The sequence below is a fragment of the Tinamus guttatus genome, unplaced genomic scaffold (genome assembly GCF_059628265.1).
Source record: "Tinamus guttatus ecotype Peru unplaced genomic scaffold, ASM5962826v1 Tinamus_guttatus_pri_ptg000213l, whole genome shotgun sequence".
Taxonomy (NCBI): domain Eukaryota; kingdom Metazoa; phylum Chordata; class Aves; order Tinamiformes; family Tinamidae; genus Tinamus; species Tinamus guttatus.
The window spans coordinates 7,792,643-7,814,300 of NW_028288747.1; the positions used below are offsets into that span (position 1 = coordinate 7,792,643).

The 21,658-nt window shown below is 38.0% G+C and overlaps 1 protein-coding gene across 2 annotated transcripts in view; it reads left to right on the plus strand.

The window, feature by feature from the left end:
* DLC1 (DLC1 Rho GTPase activating protein) overlaps positions 1–21,658 on the plus strand; it is a 305,895-nt gene that overhangs the window by 173,231 nt on the left and 111,006 nt on the right. The window contains exons 2-3 of one of the 2 annotated variants that reach the window (XM_088524684.1): positions 4,866–4,938; positions 18,345–18,378. In XM_088524684.1, the coding sequence (XP_088380810.1) occupies positions 18,348–18,378 (31 nt within the window). In that variant the 5' untranslated portion in view covers positions 4,866–4,938; positions 18,345–18,347. The remainder of the gene's footprint in view (positions 1–4,865; positions 4,939–18,344; positions 18,379–21,658) is intronic. The other variant, XM_088524683.1, reaches the window with a different exon arrangement.

Genomic DNA, 21,658 nt, shown 5'->3' on the forward strand with positions numbered 1-21,658 from the left:
GATCTCCCGTGGCTGTTTTGCAGGCTACTGGTAGCAGTGAAAGTTGGAATACGCGAATTCCAAGCGCGCGTTTCACGAGTGACGGGCTGTAAGCATGCGCTTTGCACTCTCCTGCTCGAGTGACACGTGTGTTTCCTAATTCTAGACTTCCTTAATCCCTTGCAAATGGTATAGGCAGAGTTAATCGCAGCATATGAAGAAGATTCCTTTTTGTTAGAATACCTTTTAAACCTTCAATATTCTATATTTTCAGTGGTGGATACCATGTAAATAATTGCACAATTCTAGTTTCAAAGAATTTTTTTTGTTCAGTCTCAATGATAAAATTGTCAAATAATGTTAAGTCTCATTTCACTATTAGTATATCTTTGGTGACGTCGTTGCAATGAGTATGCGAGACTGCTGTGAAGCAGGACTGTGCAAGATTGCCATAAGGGAAAAAAGGGCATTTTAGACCCTAATCTTGTAGCAAATATAGCATGTAAACGTGCACAAAAGCACGCTTCAGGTCTGTGGTCCCTGACTGGTACAGAGTAGTTGTTAGAAAATACTAATTTAAGGATGAAACACCATTCAGAGTATAATAAAATCTATTTAATAAACGTTTTTTCTGGTCCCTGTTGTAGATTTCTGGGGCAGCTCTAATTTCCTACGAGCTAGAGAAACATTTGACTATAGATTCCCAGCACATAAAATGCATAAATATATTTCAAAACTTCTGCCACGTTTTTCGACAGCTCCAGAATTTTCAGTGTTTCTCATAACCATTTTAGAAACAAAAGAGACAGAAGACAAAGGAGCCATAGGAACGTACTGGCCTTGGGAAAAGCTGTGTGCTGCAGGGGCAGAACATTCGGGAATCTTCAGAACTGACTGATCCTCTTGAGAGGAAACTGGAGGTGGGGGAGGAAAGGAAAAGATGACACTTTTTGCTTTTCCTTTCGTATTTTCATGTTTTTCTCCATGGGAAAAGATGCAGCAGTTCATAAAGAAAATTATCTAGTCATTGCTCAGTGAAAAAGTGTAATATCAAAAAAGGAAAGGAACTTACCTTTGAAAAGGACAAAGTTCTCTTTTGTGTGGGTGTTTGCCTTTTCTTGTTGATTCTGCATATGTTCAGGATCAAAGTGCTTCAGAGGAATGTTCATAGGGTGACATTCACAATATCAGGTAAACCTGGAATACAGGAGTTCGATAGTTTCATGCTATTTTTTTTTGTCATGATCCTCCTCATATACATCCGTTGAGCTATCTCATTGATTCTTCCCAATGCTGCCTTAATGTCTTTCCCGGGATGTCTGCTAGATGTCTGATATCAGTTCAGATCCCAGGTTTCTCAGACTCCTGCCAATCTCAAGGCACACTATCATTTTCCTTGTATTCCCACATCAGTTTTGGGATTTTTGCTTTGTACTGGTTGCATTTTTTTTTTTTTTGGTCTATGGTGATTTTTTTTTGGATTGTTTTTGCAGGATCTTACACAATGAGGTCGTGCTCCAAATCTGTGGTTCTTGATTGCTCCAGTAATACAAATAATGTTGTCACCACTTAAAAATAGGTTTGTGGAGCAGAAGTATGTCTCATGAAAAAGAGCTTAAAAATACTGTTCTAGCAATGTATCAATATCACTACTATTACTATATATATTTTTTTAGGTGGTGCAAGTATGCTGTTTAATTTAAGTAGCAGACCTATTGCAGGGAAGATTTAGGTCTGATGACCAAGGTAAAGCAGGGCACAGTAGGAGACAGACAAAAAAAGTTACAGAATGGTTAATGAGTAAAGCATTTTCTCATTGTCTTACTCCTCATTGCAATGGGTTAGGGACAGCATTTGAGAGGGGGAGGGAAGTTTCCATTTATAAGTCTTCAGGGAGAAAGATCAGTTCAGAGAAATTTGAATGACAGGATCCGCTTGGCAAATTTGGGTTGAAAATCCCCAGTGTACCACAAGGGAAAGGTATAGAAAGGACCCTGAAGAAGATATATATGAGCATCTTTGTCATCCAGTGAGAGAAGGTCTGCTGGGAGAAAGAAACAAACAGACCAGTAGGGTCAGAAATCAATGTCAGGGTAAAGATCGAAGCAGGAAAAGAAAACACAGGAATGAAGATGCTACTTTGGACCATGTTAGGTGAAATATACAGATGCTGACAGGTAATTCCCATCTGAAATTGGTGGGTCTTAACAGTCTCTACAAATGAGCCACGAGATGGTTAAGGAACTGGAGCATCTACCTTATGAGGAAAGACTAAGCGAGCTGGGCCTGTTTAGTCTGGAGAAGAGAAGGCTGAGAGGAGATTTGATTAACCAGTTCAAGTGATTTTAAGGAGGATGGGGCCAGGCTCTTTCTTCTTCATGGTGGACGGTGACAGGACGAGGGGTAAAAGGTGTAAGTTGAAATACAGGAAGTTTAATCTCCATGTGAGGAGGAACTTCTTTGCTATGAGCCCTGGCACAGGCTGCCCAGAGAGGCTGTGGAGTCTCCTTCTCTGGAGATCTTCCAAACCTGCCTGGATGCCACCCTGTGCCACGTGCTCTGGGTGTCCCTGCTGGAGCAGGGGGTTGGACTAGATGATCTCTAGAGGTTCCTTCCAACCTCAACCATTCTTTGAAAATGAAGAAAAAAATGGTATTAGACAACAAATACAATTTTGAAATGTGGAAAATGCAAAGTAAAAGTATACTTCTAGGACATGAAGAGATGCGTCACGGCACTTAGTAGTGTGCATCACTGCTAAGTATTTGTACTTAGGAAAGTACAAATGAAGAATTGAGGAGGAAATTTAAGTGAAAAACTAATTGATACAAAATGAACTGAAGAATTTAAAAAATTATTTGCTTGTATTTTTTCTAGTTTGACTTTTTAATATTCCATCTCTCTCGTAACTATTACATGTCACTGGGTTTTTATCATTAATCTGTGTGAATGAATTATACTTTTATCTTCTTTCAAAAACCACATAGTATTGTTGCCCTCCACTGGTAGATAATTCTTCAAGATTTACTGGAAAAAAAAAAAAAAAAAAAAGGCCTGTTTCTACATTCCCTGCTGTCTTGTGGTCTGACAGTGTTATTAGCCAATTCTACCCCAAAAATGCCATCAGTATCACCTTCCAGAATGTGAAATGAACTCAGTTCTCCCAACCAATTGATAAATCATCACAGCGTGCGAATGTACGTGCAATATGTAACTTGTTCCATAAAATGCGTGGGAAATTCTTTCCTAATTCCCATTCAGTTCTGTGTGGTTGTCTAACGTTCCCACAAAGCAGCAAGGCCTATTAAATCTTCTCTTATTGTCTTCACCGAAGCTGTAGCAGCTCAGCTCTACAAACCAGTAATTACCCAATTTCTGTGTTCTCCATCTCACAGGCCGTGTGTTACAAACCGTTCCCAGCGTGGCAGCTGCGCTGCAGCAGTGCAGCTCTGAGCTCAGTGGTGGCAGTGCTCGTGTTTGCAGAGCATTTTCCACCACTGTGTCCCACAGATCTGCCCTGACGGATTCGGCGAGCTCTGGGGCTGACTCTTGCTCAACTACCACGTACTTTCACAAACAGTGCAGTAATCTTGCCATTAAAGGGCAGCTTGGGAGAGCTGTGCCAGTTCTTTGCAAGTCTCTCTTGATTCTTGACAAGATCAGCTGTTCATTAAAACTGTGCTGGTTCCACTGCAAGTTGTTCTTCACCTACAAGGCCTACAAGGGAGAACAGCAGAGTGTTTCACTGTAGTATTCCTGCTTTACTATCTATTTTGGATGAAAATAATTTAAAATAGTTCAGCACTTTCATTTGCAGATAATAGCTTATTACAAATTCTGTATAACATAAATGAAATCAAATCCAAGTAATAAGAATTTAAGTAACCCTGGGAAAAAAATTTATTTTCAAGCAATACAGTCTTGAGTTGATTAACAGATAATTTGATGATTAGGACCTAAGTCAGTGCTTACCAAAACCACAGGCTTCCCATTGATTTCTCTTAAGTTTAATTGCTGTTTTCTCTTACCAAGATTCTTGTGGTAGAGCTGGGACAGTGTTCAGGGCACCATGCTCAGTGGTTATTCCTGGAAAACATCATCTATCCATCATTAATTCAAATTAATTACATACATACAGTTGGAATAAGGGTTAATTTGGTCACTTCTAGCCAAGTCTGACGCTTCATGAGAAGTGAATACTTTGATAACATATCATATCTCTGGTTCCTGGTAAGCACTTAGAAATCAGCCCAAGAATAGAGAGTGGTTTGGAACTTCCGTGTAGGAATGTAGAAAAGATATCTAACGGTTGGAGGGCTTTCAAGTCTTGCCAACAAAGGCATAAGAAAATTAATTTACTATAGTATACAACTGAAGTTCAACCTTGCAATAACATTCAGTTTCCCAGCGGAACGATACTTATATGTTGATGTTGCTTACAAAAGAGGTCACAGGTTTGAATCATTATGAGGCTCAAATTAAAATTAGCGTAATATACAGATGACAAAGTTGAATTCATCCTTCCTGCTTTACTTTGAGAAAGTATAGGATGGTTGCAGAAGTCTCTCTTGTTCCAGGAGTCTCCCTGCATAAGCATTTGTTTCTGAGAGAAAGGGAAGATGAATATTGTCTGTCTTGAATCAGTGTGTTTCCAACTTTGCTTTATTTCTTCAGTCAAATAACTAAAGTCAAAGTTCATATTTAAGCTGTCACCTCTAGGTATGAGAAAATAATTATTTTCTCTGACTGGTCAGGCATATTCTGAGGACAAAGAACCAGCCATATTTACTCTGAAGGATTTATCACTAATGTGAGCAGGATATAGACAGTGAGGACCAGTGATGGTGCGGAGGGTGTCTTCCCTCCTGTTTAACATACACTTCCAGTATCAAACCAATTTCAAAAGGACTCTCCAGACAAGATAGGCAGAAATGTTGAATTTTGTCCCTTCATCTTAATGTGAACTTACTAAACTAAATAATATTATTGTTCTTTGAGTCTGTCTGTCCAGGCAGTTTTCCGCCTATCTCACTGCCTGCTCATACAACACACACAGCTTCCAAATGAGACTGCCTAGGGAGACAAAAGTCTAGGATGTTGAAAGTCTCATCAAAGGCAAGGTGTTTATATCCAACTATAGTCACTGCTCCTTTCTTGCCCATACAGCTCCTGATTTTATCATGGGAGGCAATAAGGTGGGTCAAGAATTATTTGTTCTTAGTAAATCAGAGTTGTCTCTTATTGAATAATTTACTGTAACTCATGTGTTTTCCAAGACGTGCTCTATGATGTTTCCCTGGACTGCGGTGAGCTGACAGACTTTCGATCAATGCTGACAGACTTTCAAAGCAATCAATTCTTTTTGTCTCTTTTAAATGGGTTTAAGTCTTTCTCCAACCATCAGGGATAAACCCCTGTGTCATGATCTTTCATAAATAATAGTGGTCCAGCAACTCCATCAGCCAGCTCTATCAGCATGCTTGCATGGGTCTCACCTAGCCTCACAACTTGGACTATATGCAGTTTCTCTAAGTAGTCCCTCACCTGTCAGTTTCCCTCCTAAACTGTATTAAGCCAAGATGTCAGGGAGTTGGGCCTGCCTGTGAAAAGTGAATTAAAATGGCCTAGAAATAAAAAACAAACAACAACAAAAAAGCATAAAAGAGCAAGCTGAAAAAGTTTTGATTTAATCTATCCCTAAGTCTTGTGTCCAATTCTGGGCTCCACAGTATAAGAGGGATGTGGAGCTGCTGGAGAGAGTCCAGCGCAGGGCTACAAGGATGATCAGGGGCCTGGAACATCTGCCCTATGAGGAGAGGCTGAGGGAGCTGGGCCTGTTCAGCCTGGAGAAGAGAAGGCTGAGAGGGGATCTAATCAGTGTCTAAAGTACCTCAAGGGAGGGAGTGCAGAGGATGGTGCTGGTCTCTTTTCAGTGGTGGCCACTGATAGGACTAGAGGTAATGGCCACAAACTGAAGCACCAAAAGTTCCACAGGAACTTAAGGAAAAAATTCTTAACAGTGAGGGTGACAGAGCACTGGAACAGGCTGCCCAGAGAGGTTGTGGAGTCTCCTTCTCTGGAGATCTTCCAAACCCGCTTGGACGCAGTCCTGTGCCACGTGCTCTAGGTGACCCTGTGTGTGCAGGGGGGTTGGACTAGATGAGGGACCCTCTAGAGGTCCCTTCCAACCCTAAGCATTCTGTGATTCTATGATTCTAAGTCGCTTTATTTTTTCCCCTCACTGACCTTGCCATTTATTAGTAAAGGTTTTTCTTTCAGTGTCTGCAAGGTGATGGATACCCTCCACTCCTTCCATCTCTTTTATTCTGAAGTCAAAACACAACTGTTACATGGAAATCTCATTCTAAACTTCTGTCTTGAGAGAAGTTTTTACAACTTGCTGCACATATAGTCTGTTCTTTCTTCTTTAGCTTCAGCATGCAAACCTTGAGCTTGCAAAGTCTTAAGTACATGGGTGGTCAAGATTGTTGCATTCTTCTATTGCTTCCAATAAGTAACAGACAACAGTTTCCTAGTAAGAAGGATTGGTATAATGCTGGGTTCTTGTTTGTTTGTTCGTTTTGGGGAGGGACTGTTTGTTTTTAACTAAAACATATTTTTGTTCACTTACTTCCGAGACACAAGAAAGAAATTCTTAAAAATGCACTTTTCCTCTCAATGGAAGTGTGTAATTTAACAGAGCTAGTGTGTAATGACAATAAATTTAAAATGTTATGTTGATCCTACTCATATGATTCTTGTTACAATTATTATGAAAGTTACTTTGCCAGACTGCAAACAATTTGCTTTCAGAAAACACCTATTCTTTTCATGTAGTGAAACAGGATTTGTGGCTTTCTAGAGTTCTTTGCCCCATAGTTAATGGCCAGGCATATTTTTAAATGCTTGTGAAATATTGATTCAAAGAGTTGAGTGTGAACATGAGATTCAGTCAGAAGTATTTTTGTACAAAGTGTTTCATACTTGTAACAGTCCCTCTCAACTAAAACGTGGAATAATTCAAACTCTCCTCAGGGGATTGATGTTGGTATGAAAGCCAAGCGTGTACTTGGACTCTTGTGTGCTGTTTCCCGCTGGAAAGTTCTGAAAGTTTACAAACTGTGAACTACGTTTTTGTAATATACCACACAAAGTTTGGGAAAGTTGAAACAATTCAGAAACAAACTATTTAATTAGGGCATGATTCTGAGGAAATCCAAAAATGCCCAGTGCTCTGCAGAATTGGACCCACTTATTACTCTCAGGGTCTGTGGTGCATCTGTCTGAAAGCCTGAGCAAGATTTTCATGGGAATAGTGTGGGAACACAGAGATGTTGTTGAGACTTCTTTGCTCAGTGCCTGCAGAAACCAAAAATAAAGTTCAAAGCAAAATAAAGCAAAACGGTCTTGAACAAAAACCAATTTTAGAATTCCTGTAAGTATAAGGCTGTATTCATGGTAAATAGAGCAATTAGTAAGAGCATTGATATAAATTCTACCTTTTAATGATAGACTTAGTAATCTTTTATACATCATATAGATGTATGCACACACAAAGCAATGTCTTTAAAAACAAAATGGACACATTGCTCTTATTGGAGATTTTTTTGGTATGAGAACACAAGCTACGGAAATATATAGCATGCTAGATGATTTAGTGTAGAGAATTTAGATATTAAGGGAAAAAGTGTGTGTGTATACTCAAAAAGCTTATCTTAATTGATTCATAACATTTTAATCTCATGTAATATTCTACACTTTTAGTCATAACATGTAGAAAAGTCTCTCAAAACAATCAAAATACTTTGCAGAATTTTCTATCTAGATACCTGCCCCAAAGCACAAAAACATCTCACTGAACGGTAAAACACTGTTACTTGTTTTAACGGTGAGAAGACTGGATTGTTTGTAATATTTTTAACTAACACACAGATTGTCCAACTAATATTATTTTCTAGTGTCAGACCATGACTATCCCAAATGGTGTTGCTCTGAGAAAAGTAATAGCTAGTTTGTCACCTTAATCAGCCAGTAAACTCATCCTATGTGCTGAGCCTGACAGCAGTGAATGGAATTCTGTGTTCATTGCAGTTAATGGCAGAACATCCCTCCTTCTTCCCAGTCTTTTAAAATATGTCAGCAACATGGAAAAAAATTCACAGAAACATGAGCATATCTGTGGGTTCCTGGGTTTTTATGATGTCAAAGATCTCAGCCTGACAAATTGTATCTGGTAATAAAATTACATTTATGTACAGAGACAAAAGATGTGTGGCAGGTGTGGAGTCTGTGCATGTGGCTGTTCGTGCGGATGAGGAATAATTAGTTCAGGCAATATTGGACTGCAAGATGTGCTGGTCATATCCCAAACCTGGAGCAGTGCAGGTACGATAGTACTTCCAGCTGAGGGAACTACGTGGCAGATAGATAAAATATATATTTGTCTAGTTTATTATCTTTACCAAAGGAAACGAAACTATGGCTGCATGGGCAAGATAAATTTGATCAGTGTTTAGATACCAAAGTAGAAACAGGCTTTTTCTCCCCAGGTGAAAAAGGAGATTTTGTTACAATAAATTTAGCATAAAATGGCTAGGTGGAATCATAGAATCATAGAATGCTTAGGGTTGGAAGGGACCTCTAGAGATCATCTAGTCCAACCCCCCTGCATACTCAGGGACACCTAGAGCACGTGGCACAGGACTGCATCCAAGCGGGTTTTGAAGATCTCCAGAGAAGGAGACTCTACAACCTCTCTGGGCAGCCTGTTCCAGTGCTCTGTCACCCTCACTGTTAAGAAATTTTTCCTTAAGTTCCTATGGAATTTTTGATGTTTCAGTTTCCGGCCATTTCCTCTAGTCCTATCAGTGGCCACCACTGAAAAGAGACCATCCCCGTCCTCTGCACTCCCTCCCTTGAGGTACTTATAGACACTGATTAGATCCCCTCTCAGCCTTCTCTTCTCCAGGCTGAACAGGCCCAGCTCCCTCAGCCTCTCCTCATAGGGCAGATGTTCCAGGCCCCTGATCATCCTTGTAGCCCTGCGCTGGACTCTCTCCAGCAGCTCCACATCCCTCTTGTACTGTGGAGCCCAGAACTGGACACAATACTCCAGATGCGGCCTCACCAGGGCTGAGTAGAGGGGCAGGATCACCTCCCTCGACCTGCTGGAGACGCTCTTCTTAATGCAGCCCAGGATTCCATTGGCCTTCTTGGCCACGAGGGCACACTGCTGCCTCATGGTCAACTTATCATCCACCATGACACCCAGGTCTTTCTCTGCAGAGCTGCTCTCCAGAAGGTCGGTCCCCAGCCTGTACTGGTGTCTGGGGTTATTCCTCCCCAGGTGCAGGACCTTGCACTTGGCCTTGTTGAATTGCATGAGGTTTTTCACCGCCCAGTTGTCCAGTCTGTCCAGGTCCCTCTGGATGGCACCACAGCCCTCTGGGAAGAATGTTTTGTTTTCAGCAGAGGTTTTCAAGGGTACTTTTTCTGAGGTACTTTTAGAATTTTCATTATTATATTTGAATTAAAAAAAAAAACCTACTTTGCTTCATTTCCTTTGGTCATTTTAAGAGATAGAGATGCTGTTGTTTTTCCCAATGATGAACTTCTCTCATTTTCACATTTATGCATTCTTACTTCTCTTTTGTCTCCTTCCCTTATTGGGAAAAAGAAAAGTGCTTATTTTCATGGAAATGATCAGATCTTTCCTACTAAAACAAAAATCAAGTATCTTGAAAGAAGTTTTTTACTTTTTTCACCCAGAAGACTTCTTTTTATTTTACCATTTCTATTTTTATATTATTTATGTTACCCAAAAACTTGGGAAGTGCTTGAAGGCTAATGCACTACCCAGGAAGAGAGTGCTCAGATGCACTTGCTTCAATTTCAGATCTCTTCCTCTTGAACCTCAAGAGCCAGAGAAAATGAGCTACCTATCCCTGACTCTGTAAGGTCACAGTAGTGGTGGTGGGTGAGTTTTAAGCTCACATTGCTGTGCCTGTGTGTTGAAAGATGAAGAAATTAAGATTCCAAAAATATGGTCAAATTAACAAACAGGCTCCAAGTACCAAATATTTCAGATTTCTTTACCCTCCCTTTGCCTTCCCCACTTCCCCAAAACCAAGCAGTTGTGTTGCTGTGTGCTTCTACTCCTCACCACTTGATGTTAAAACTCAGTAGGGTGGTTTATATTAATCACTTCTCGGGTTATGCTTCAAGAACACACATGGTAATTACTCCATCTAGTTGACTTGGCTGTAAATCACAAAAATACATTAACTTGGCACATACACTCTTATGATCACTTCTGCTACCTTCCAAGCTGAGATGCTCTGGTTTCCACAGTATCTCACCAAAGTGACTTCACTCAGTGCTGACCAGAGTGCTCATTCTGTCTGACAAACCGCCTGCCTCTCTCCATCATCTCCTGATTAGCATCACTATCCTCTAACTCTTCAGCTTCCTGAACAAAGAACTACAAACTACTTGCCTTTCTTGGGATGAAGGGCAAGAGTTGCTGTTTTGTCTGTTTGGGGAGGCCAGAATGGAAAGATTTTTTTTGGTTTTAATTTCTCCTTATACCTCTGAGCACCTACTGCCAGGGTATCGCGTAACTTCCAATCCACATGTAACAAATGTGACTTTCGCATATCACATGATTGAAAGAACTTTTGATTTAGATGAAACATGCAATGATTCTAAGGCTATAAGTCTTACATGAAAAGAAATGAGAGAAGACTGAAATCAACAGTTCTACAGAAATATTTCCTATATTTAAGGCTTTAAGGCAAGATCACATTTGTAGATATTACATGATGCTGAGACAAATGGGAAACTTGAGATTTTAATTATCTTTTACTGGTATCTTAGAGAGATGAGTGCCCTTTAGTTCCCAAGTAGTTCAACTTTCCCCATGTTTCAGGGTTTATTGATGTGTTTGTTATAGTAAAAGGTTTTATAAGATAAACATTAGCTAAACAAATGACTTGTGAGCTTGTGAAAAAGCTCTGTATGTGTAAATGAACCCTAATAGAACCTCTGCTGATTGATGAAAAGCATGAGCACTCTTGGGCCTGCTCCAGTTTTAGAGGTAGTGTCACATCTCAGCTTTTGTGTTAGCTTTCCAACTCTATGGGTTTTAGGGAAGAGTTGCATATGTTTGGCTGAACTAGAGAAAGCCCATATTCTGTCACTCCGAAAGGCTATTTAAAGGTTCCTTTACATTAAGCTAAAAATGAACGGACCTCTTTTTCAAGTACTATATGTCCAGCCCAGTAATTAAAGTGCAACTCAGGTGGAAACAGAGTTCCTTATCTGGGGACCCCATGGAAACTAGCAGAAACAAGTTTATTTTCCATCTTTGTTTTTAAACCAAGTTGCAACCAAGTTTAAACCAATATGAAAATATGCCAAGGTCCAACAATTGCCGCTTAAAGAGAAGAAGTTTAATTATCAGTAATTATTTTTGCTTTCTCCATCACTCGGCTAGCATACTATGACACTTGCTGAGAATGCAAAGTATAGATTCCTGATAGCTTTTCCGTAGACCAGGGTCAGTTTTTCAGTGCTCTGATACTTGCCAGGACCACATACAGACAGTTTAAGATAGTGGCAACAGGCAGCTTGTCCTCTCCATCAAGTAGAATTTGGCCATAATAATAGTTTTAATGCCTTTCTCCTCAGGGATGCCCAGGTCTTCAGAGAAGAACATATAAGTTTCTAAACACCCTGAGAATTGCCATCACACAATTTGGGGAACATAATTACTGACGGAGTCTATCTGAGCACTCCAAATGATACAGAATGTACACTTCTTTCAAAATAATAATGCTTATTTTTTTTCCTCTCTGAGCTTTGATGCCATTGTTTTTCAGGTACAAGGTTTTGTTGTGCCCTTGCTTGCTGGAATACAGGGTTCTCTGTCACGGTGTTTGCATGTGGTGTTGATGCTGCCTCCTTCCTTTCTTGTCAGTAGCTAAATAGATCCATCTTCTTTAAAGGGTTTTAGATGTTGGGAGTCTTTTGATCTTCCAAGCAGGAAGACAACAGAGTCTTCTGTGCATTTCAGTCTTCGTGGTTACAGTAGTTGTTTCTAGTCTCAAAATCTATGCTTCTATTTAAAAACTAAGATAGAGCATTTATTTTTATGTTGCAGGCTTTGGAAAATAGCCTCTTTTCTGCTCCTAGCGCAACTTTCTAGGAAAGGAGCACGCTGTTTTGTATTCCAATCATTTTGTTAAAGTTCACATTAAAATAGTTCTGCATAAAAGAAATATTCACTAATGTGAGAATTTAGATTTTTAATTGCATTTTTTATTGCAATAATGATTTTTAATTGCAATATATCACTACCAAAATAGCGCTTCCAAAAATAAGGTGAAACATTTACAAGAGTTGGAGTCCAGCAAGAGTCACCAGACCACAGCTCTAATGGAGACTGGATTTACCCTTTCATGGCAGATCCCAGTATGATAATACTTATTCTGGAGTTTCATTTTCATCCTGGACAATTTCATGGGTGTTTCTGTCACCTCCTACCTGCTTCTCATTTAAGGTATATTAGAAAGCTTTGAGAGCCTTTGGGAACTTAAATCTTTGACAAGCCGGTGTCAGTTTATCAGTACTAACTTTTGTCTAATTATAGCTTTTCTTAATTTAAACATATTTCAAAAGAACATATGGAAATAGTGTGTGAATGTATAGGGCCAGTTTTGTACTCATTGCCAGATTCAGTAAAAATAAATTTGAAGGATAATAAATTGTATATAAAAAGAGAAATGTTTGCAAATGAAGATGTATCAGATCACCAGAAGGGAAATTTCCAAACATGTCTATTCAAATACATACCGGAGAAAGGACTAGAGAGCTAACAATCTAGTAGGGTGGAAAGATTTTATAAAATATCCATCATGATTGAGTGGCAGTATTGAAAATGTGACAAATGTGTTGTGACAAATGCTTTTTATTGCCTGCAATTCAAAAAAAAAAAAAAAAAGTGAACAGCTTTAAATGGAGATGTTGACACTCAGCCTGCCTCTATTGTACAAAAATTAGACAAGAAGCCATATCTTGTTCAGAAAATAGAAATGCAGACTCACTGCAGTTGATTTACCAGAAACTACAAAAAATAAAAGGTGTTGCTATATCCTCCCTGCAGAAATGTTATGTTACATGGACCTTAACAGTAACTTTCTCAATTTATACAAAGCTTTGCTGTCTCCTACTCCTCTTTGCACAAGAGACAATCATGTTGCAGTTGTTCATATTTTGCAAGTCCAAGGAAGCAAAAGGACAGCCACTTTGATTCATTTGTGACTTTGTCTGCGCGTTTATGTTAGGTGTAAACATACAGTTTTACATTACATTTTAGAAAGAGTCAAGCCACCTTCAGGCCAGCCAAGACTTTCCCTTACTCTTTACAATGGACATTTTGCAATGTCCTCATTGCTGCCCCCAAAGACACTCAAACATCGTTGCAGATATTGCCTCCTTTTGCAGCCAGGACACTGCAAACATCTACTTACCATCCTCTTTTTATTCTGGAAACCTGCTGTACATTTTGCTAGACTCCAAATTCTAAGAGAACTCTGAATTCTCACTGCTGTAGTTGAGGACAGGAACACTTTCTTCTTTCCTTAGTGAGGAACCATAGGCAAAGTTCAGTCCGGAATTACCTGCTCAGTCATCCACTATCCCTGGTCTTCCTCCTCTGCTTAATAAACAAACAAAAAGTCTTTTGTGTCAACACACCCAGAACAAATCTTTCATTATTGTAGCTTAAAATTTTTTACAAACATGCTGCTTTTTTAACTTAAAATACTAGCTCAGGAAAAGCTAGATACCTAGATTTTGTCAAACAAAACTTCATTTGACCAAGAATTTTCTTTAAGTTTTGATTCACCAGAATTTTCTGTCTTTTCATTTCTATATAGAAAACAAGATTTCACCTAACTTAATAAAATTCAAAGGAAATGATCATTTAACTCAATATTTCTTATAATCCTGAAATTGCAACTTTAAAGAAAAAATGTCCTTCAAGCTTAGTATTTTGCATGCACTATACAGTTACATTGGTAGAAGTCATATTTAGAGGGCTACTTAGAATTTCCTAATTTAGAGGAAATCAGTTGTAATACAGGAAGGATGCTTACAACAATCTGAAAGATATATTTTCACATCAGCTTTTCTTAGATTAAGATCACATACATTATTGTAAAACAAAGTCACGGGTCAGCAAACTACCTGGTTACCTGTCTGGAGTGATTTGCTCCCTGTTGTTTTCCCAGGTGGTTCTAGGAGCACGTACTGTTAATATAATAGTGTGATTTTGGTGAGTGCTTGCTAAAATTTGAGAGAGGTGTAAAAAGGGTGTGTGTCTGAGTCTTTAAAAGGTGTCACCCAATCATGTGGAAATCGTTAGCTGAGGTCTTTAGTTCTATGAGGAGCTAGAAATGATATGAGGTTACAGTGAACCCATCTGGCCAAGCAGGAAAATCCAATTTAATTGCTCCATTGCCAGAAATGTTAAATCACTTCCTGGGAATGCAATTCATTTGGAGCATATGGAACTCATTGAAGAAGGTCACCAGTGAATTTGAAACTGTACTGAAGATGAGAGCATTTCTCATAAGTAACAGCAGGTCATGTTTTTTCCCCTGGAGAGCATGTAAGCAGTGTATGTAGCTGTATTACCAAAAAGCTTAACCAATAATAGAATAGAGATATTGCACCAGGTTTGCTCACTATTTGCATTTTTTTCAGCAAATACTGTATCCTTTTAGGATTCTCTTCTCTCTCTAAAGTGGCAATGGAACGTGCTGACAGAATTTTTGGCTTATGTTACTTCTTCACCAAGAATTAGAAAAACAAGGCATCATGATTCAGTAGAATTACACTGGGGCTAGAAAACATGCGTATTTGAAAATGTTTTTCAAGATGTGTCTTTGTACTTTTTGGATAAATATTATTTGATTTTTGTTTACATTAGTGCTTTTGCATCTGCTGTATTTTCATCTACGTTAACCAAATAAACAGGCTTATGATTTTGGTATAAATTAAGCACTCTAAACTTTCCTATAAAGTATATGTACACATTCCCCTTATACTGTAAAGAATTAAAGAATGAGATAATATCTACAAGATTTTAGAGAAAATAACTTTCATCTTTTGTACTGGTTATAACAGATTCATAATTTCAGAATATGCCACTGTCCTGTCCTTAGTCAATCATTCACATTATTTACAGTCTTTGCAGTAGAAAGTGTAGATATTCTTTGAAAAAATACGCTTTCTATTCTGTTTTATTCCTTTTGATATTGCTCTAATTATATTTTAGATTTTTTTTATTGTTTTGAATCAAATCTGAAAGATTTGGTTCCTAGAATATACTATAGTTCTTTTTTCCAGTCAGTGAATGAGAGTGAATCAGAGAAAATGTGAGCATCTAATTTTAGAAGCACGTTAAACAAAATGGAAGCACTTTTTACCGGAAAAGAAAAAAAAGGGTGGAGGCTATTTCTGATATGAAGAGAAAACTAAATCAATAAAAAAATCTTTGCATGTCTGTAATGCACCCTATGGAGACCTGCAGCAGGTGAAATAGGGTTGTTACGACTAGTGGCTACTGTAGGGAGGCCTTTGCCTTATTACTCTGAGAAAAGTCTTATATGTTTTGTGGTGCTGTCATTTTGAAGGTATTTCCTTAACTGCAGATTGTTGTATCTTGCAAATGACTTGATTTTAGAGCGCATCCCTTTGATACGTTCTGTAATCCACATTAGTCTCACTAGCATGAGTCTTGGTGAATTGCTACAAGATTACTGCAGTGACCATAAGTACTTTCACCTGCAAATTCCCCTCTACCTTTGAATGATCTAGATTTTACAGTGCAGTGCTGCTTCATGTTCACACATGTACTAATTTTATGATTTACCCATCTGTCCTGAGGTATCTATTTTCAACAGCAGGCTTTTTACCTAGGCTAATTCCACTTTTTAATGATCTTTAGACCTAGCAGAGCATGACTGCTAATAGGTCTAAAGATCATTAAAAAGTAGCTCAGCCATATGTCCCCAAGTATCCTCTGAGCTCCTTGGGTATCGTTGCTGTCTGTTTTTTTAAGAATGTTTTATAAAAATCTAACACATTTATTAAAATGCAGGAAATTTTTCATGAAATAACTAGGAGCAACAAATGACAAGTCTAAAAATGTTTAGTATCAGCATTCCCTGACTGCTAGTATGAGTCATGATGGGAGCTGATTATTCTTCTGCTCTCTTTTCCGTGATGATTAGCAACATGTAAGGGGTTCATTCAGGCCAAAGACAATACCAGGATCGTTGCAGTGGCAGGCGTTATTCAAGTCAATAATAAATCAGCTTGGTTGGTCCATTTACGTTTGTAATAAAGCCAGCGGAGACATTATCTTCTTTACTTGTCATTCTGTCTTATCCTTGTTGAGCCCCACAATTGCTTCCCTCAGTCCAACTGATTCTAATTTAATCCTCCTGGCCTTGCATTTTAGACCTTGCAAAGGCCTTGCCTGTCCAACTGTTGTCTCTCTTTCATGACAGAGCCTGTGATTTCAATGCTGACAGTATGTTTTCTGTCATCTCCAGTTATCTCTGACTGATCTTAAAGGATATCTTCATAGTTTGTCTTTTTATGACCAACAAAGCTCAAAATAAAAATATGTTAACACAACCTGCCCCTGTCTTTTCCTATTCTTATCCTGACTTTTCCCTCATTCCATTTACATTTGTGTTCACTCATTTTCTTTCCTTCATTCCTTCTGTCTGGTTTTCTTTTTCTGTTTGCTTGTTCCTCACCTTCCCCTGTTTGAAGTTTTCAGTCTCCTGCAAGGAGAAATGACAATGGTCAATCTGCAGAATCAAATGGGAGGGAAATGGTCCAAGAGATGAACAAATGACATGGAGGTGAAACTGTTTGGTCATGGCTGTAGGTCATTCATGACACAAAGCTAGGGAATATGCTCAGAGGAATTTAGAATGGAATTTTTAAACCTTGAGCAAAACTAGAAAATTCGCTTTCAGTCTGGCAGGCTCAGCTGAATGCCTGAAACAATTGTATATGATAATGCATATATGTATATCTGTGTAATGTGTATGCTTTCATTGGATTTTTCATGGGTAAATCACGTGAGAAGCCTTTTTAAAAAGGTTTTGAAGAGTTTGGTTTCTTTTTTCCTTAAGAGGACCAGCCAATGTAGCCACTTAGGTTTGTGAAGAAGAAAAAAAAATAATTGCTGTTATTCAAAACTCCATCAATCATTTAAAAAAATCTGCACATAATGCAACAACTTTGAAATTACTAGGTTGACTCATTTTATGATTTTATTATTTCTTTGACATATCAAGTGTCTTCAGTCTACAAAAGATATTGCCTTCATTGTGTTACTGGAGCAAAGTGGTTTTTCCAAATAAACATGTGTTTGCACAAAAAAAGAGAGATGTTTTTCAAATAGATGGTTGCTGTTGCTTTAAATAAGAATAGTCTCATGATATTCTGTGCTACTTTCTCATGTCCAGTTCAAGCATTAGATATTTTACTAGACAAAATACAGGTGAAACAGAATTAATCACAAAAATAATTATGTGGCCATTGCCAGTCTGCAAAGTATTTAGTAATATGCATTGTCTAAAGAACTTTTTCTGTTTGTAACTTTGTACAATATATCACCCAGGAAATAATCATTTCCATACAGTCTATAACCTATTTATTCTAAGAAAAATACACTCATAAAGTTCTTCTGAGTTAGTCTGATAGAAAGGGATGATATAAAAGATTTGTACATCCAATTGTTCTGTTTACAAAGTAGTTACAGGCAACACAAAAACCATTTTTACTACTTGCCTCTGAAAAGTCACACGCAGAATAAGAAATCAACATGCAAGAAGTAGGTTAGAGCCCAAGTCCTAATTTTATGGAGTCAGTGGCAGGATTCTTGCTGACTTTCTGCAGGAAAAAAGATTTGGTGTTTTAGCCTCATTTGCAGCCACGGTTTTCAGTGCTCTCAGAATTATTCTGTAATTTTCCACTTGGAAGTTCATGGGCATGTATTCTACAATGATTGTGTCAAAATGCAGCTGTTACAATAGCTCGTTTATATTAACTCCATATTTTCCCTTCTCTCCTAAATCTTTTTTTCTTTTAACAGTAATTAATTTTAGATTAGATATAAGCTATTCACATGGAATCTGCATGTTTCTTTGCAGAAATGCATAATGCAAAGAGACCTCAGTTCTTTTCAGACCTTCTGAAACATAAACATGCAATATGTTAACATATTATGATATTTCCCCTTTCTTATTTTCTAATAATGGCATCATTTCTTTTTTCAGGCTATGCCAATTATTTCAGAAAAAGAGAAGGCTGGTGAGTAAATATTTATCTGTTATCACATCTCCTTGTATTTGTTTCCTGGTCCACAACATTACTTATCTAAATGATAAAAGCTGGCTTTAACCATGTGGTTTTTTTCAATGTATAGGATTATACACATGATAAATGTCTGTGTAAAGGTTCTTCATTACTTCTGAAATAGATTTTTTTTTTCTCTTTCTGAATAGTCTGCATAATATGAGCAAAAATGTTTGAAATTATCCTAGAAAGCACTCAGTAAAATTGCAGCAGTCTCTTATGTGTTGATTACGCTCTATATGCTAACTTCCTACTCGGTGTTAAAACCCATTATGATTTATTTGATGTCTTGACTGACAAACACGAATGCCACTGGGAGTGCTAAGTCAGCAGGATTTGATGATTTAATGGGACATTGTTGTCTGTTTGTTAGTATGGAAGGAAATTTTGGATTGCTGAAGTATTTCACCAGAGATAAGGATTTTTGCTTTGGCAAAAGACTTCCACAATGTTATGAGTCTGCTTGTGTTTTCTTCTGTTATGCAAGTTCTGTGAATGTTCTAAGTACTCTGCTACTGTTATGTGACATCTTATATAAGCACGCGTTGTGGAGTGGGTGCCTTGTTGCTACAAAGACTAGAAAACACTGCAACTATTACTTCTATATATCTCAGAGGAGAAGGTCTGTTGTTTTTTGTGGTTTATTTTATTTGATAATTTACTAATGTGTGTCAAGTACAACTCTTAACCATTACCTCAAAATACTTGCAACTGGCATTCTGATTTGTGTCTGTTATTTTTGGTGATGTTTTATTCAGTTATCCTTGTTGAAGTGATTTCTTTTCTTTTGCTGGTTGAGATGAGCAGATTAAAAAAGCTTCTTTACAGGGTTTGCATTTAGTATTATTTGGTATTTCTTCTTGGGAGGCAGTTCAGGTTTTGCCACATCCTTTAAACTATGTCCAAGTCTACAAACTGAGCATAATTAAGGCTACTGGTTGCAACTAACTTTCAATAATTTGTCAAGCAGCCACCCAGCATTATAGAGTTTTGTCCATTATTAACAATATGCACCATTCAAGATCATAGACTGAAAATCATTAAAAAATCTCCAGGGTATAGGAACATATTTACCCTCACTTTGTACTAGAGGAATAGAGTCACAAAAATTGTGTTCTGTTGTCATAAATAATTTCCTGTGGAATCAGAAATAAAAGACAAAGCTCTGCTCATATTTTTTTAATCCAAAAAACATCTTTTATGTTTCAAAATAAAAGAAGTTCAGACCTAAGCTTTGTAACCTGTACATATGCACACAAGTCTCTTCTTCTCCCCAAATCAATTGTTTTATTTATTTATTTGTTTACTTATTTGATTTTGCAAAGTCTGTGGTATTTGGTGGTATGAACAGTAAGTAGAACTTGGAGCCATTTGGAGTCAGTTTTGTCATGTGGCTGCTGATGTTTCCATGCGCTTGAGCACAAACGAGACTGCGAAAGGAAATGTGGTTGCCTGGCTTTCAGTTTCAGCTTTTGTGGAATTCTTTGGCGTCTTGGGGGGCGGTGAGGCCAGGATTGTGAATGGCAATATTAAGCACGCATCTATGAGAGGAGTATTTAAATCGGGCCCACAGACTGAAGTCGTAGCTGGTTCTAGTGGCAGTTAGTGCCATTTCTGCTAAGTGCAACCAGGACGTCCTGGTCTGGGCTGGGCAGTTTGAGCTCTGCTGCTGGCAGCTCCCCTGGCACCTGCCACAACAGGAAGGTCATGGAAGATGAAGCCCTAAATAAGGTGCAAAGGCCTTCACAAAAGAACAGAACATATTTAAAAGCTGATGTTTTCCAAATAGCAATTTAAACAAACCCTTTTTAGTTTATATCATTACAAGCATACTGAAGTATACTAGAGACTGTTACAAAACAAAAAAATGCTTTTTGGTATATGTTAGTACTGACAGTGTTAAGAGCGCCATTGTTAAGGAGATTGGATTGCATTTTCTTAAAATTAAAATTAAATTTAGAAGGCACTCAATATATCCAGTCAAACTTCTTTTCTCATTCTGAGCATTTATAGTAAACTCCTACAGCTCCCTCTTTCTTTGTTAAGATTATTTAGTTTCATCCAAGACTTGGATTAGAAATAAGACAATGTAAAAGGGCCGTTATTTTGGTGTTTCTGGTTCAGAAATTCTAGATATATAAATAAAAGCCTGCTTTTGCCAGACTTTTATTCTGCAGATTCCAAATACTTGGATACTTTCAAATTTTTTTAGTAAGCAAGTAAACATGTACATCCTTAAATGGACCAAGCTATTAAAACCCTTGGAAGTTCACATGTTACTGATCGTGTTTATAGCTGTTGTTAACCCTTGCAATTATATATTTTCCACATTTTGGATGTTTTTTTCCAATCCACATAAAGTTTGGACTACAACAAGTATGGCTTTTCAGCCGGAGCACTTAAAAAATAATGAAGGTATTTTTAGTTTTAGAGCAAAGCCCAAATATAATCTGAAAACATTGCTACTTTTGTCAATCAATAGCTTGAGAGTGGCATAAACAGCAATTTTTTTTTCCAGTGGAAAGTTCAGTAAAAGCTGCAATTGCAGAACCTCTTTGGCAAAAATCTGTACGTGTGTTGAGCAGAGCCCCAGCCAGGCGTAGCTCTGTCTGCTGTTGCTGCAACTTCAGTCAGTTATGAAATCGCAAAAGAGATATTGTGGCATCAACATTTGTCCGAAGTGCTTTTATAGAAGTCTCTATTCTTGACATTTCTGGCAATAGTAATTTTTCAAATGAATTCCGTAAGGTAGAAGTCAAAATCAAGCAACACACACAGGGAAAATGAGGAGACCGGTGCTTGGACTGCTAGCAGCTCAGTCAGCTTTAGCTTCAGGAGCTACGTTCCAAAACTGAAGGTGAAGCACCACTAAGCACAGTGTTGCCTAAATCTCCTTGTGGACCTACTTCTTGGTTGCCTAATTTATCCTTAAAATATCTGTGGGAAACAGAGAACTCTGTTTCTGACTTAGAAACATTAGTACTCAGAGAGAGCCAGCGGGAGGGATAGAGTGAATAGCCACATCTGGTCAGGAACAAGCACAGCTTATTTCTCTTGAGGTGATGAAACTATGTGCTATCACATAAACAGGGCAGAAGGTTTAGTCTAGCCCTAAATAAATACTAATGCTATTGGTCTATAATATTCACTATTATAATAAATAATTTTTTCCTGTGCATAAAATAACCGTCCTGTGGTATTTTGGTTGAAAATCCATTTCGAAAAGTGTTGCTTC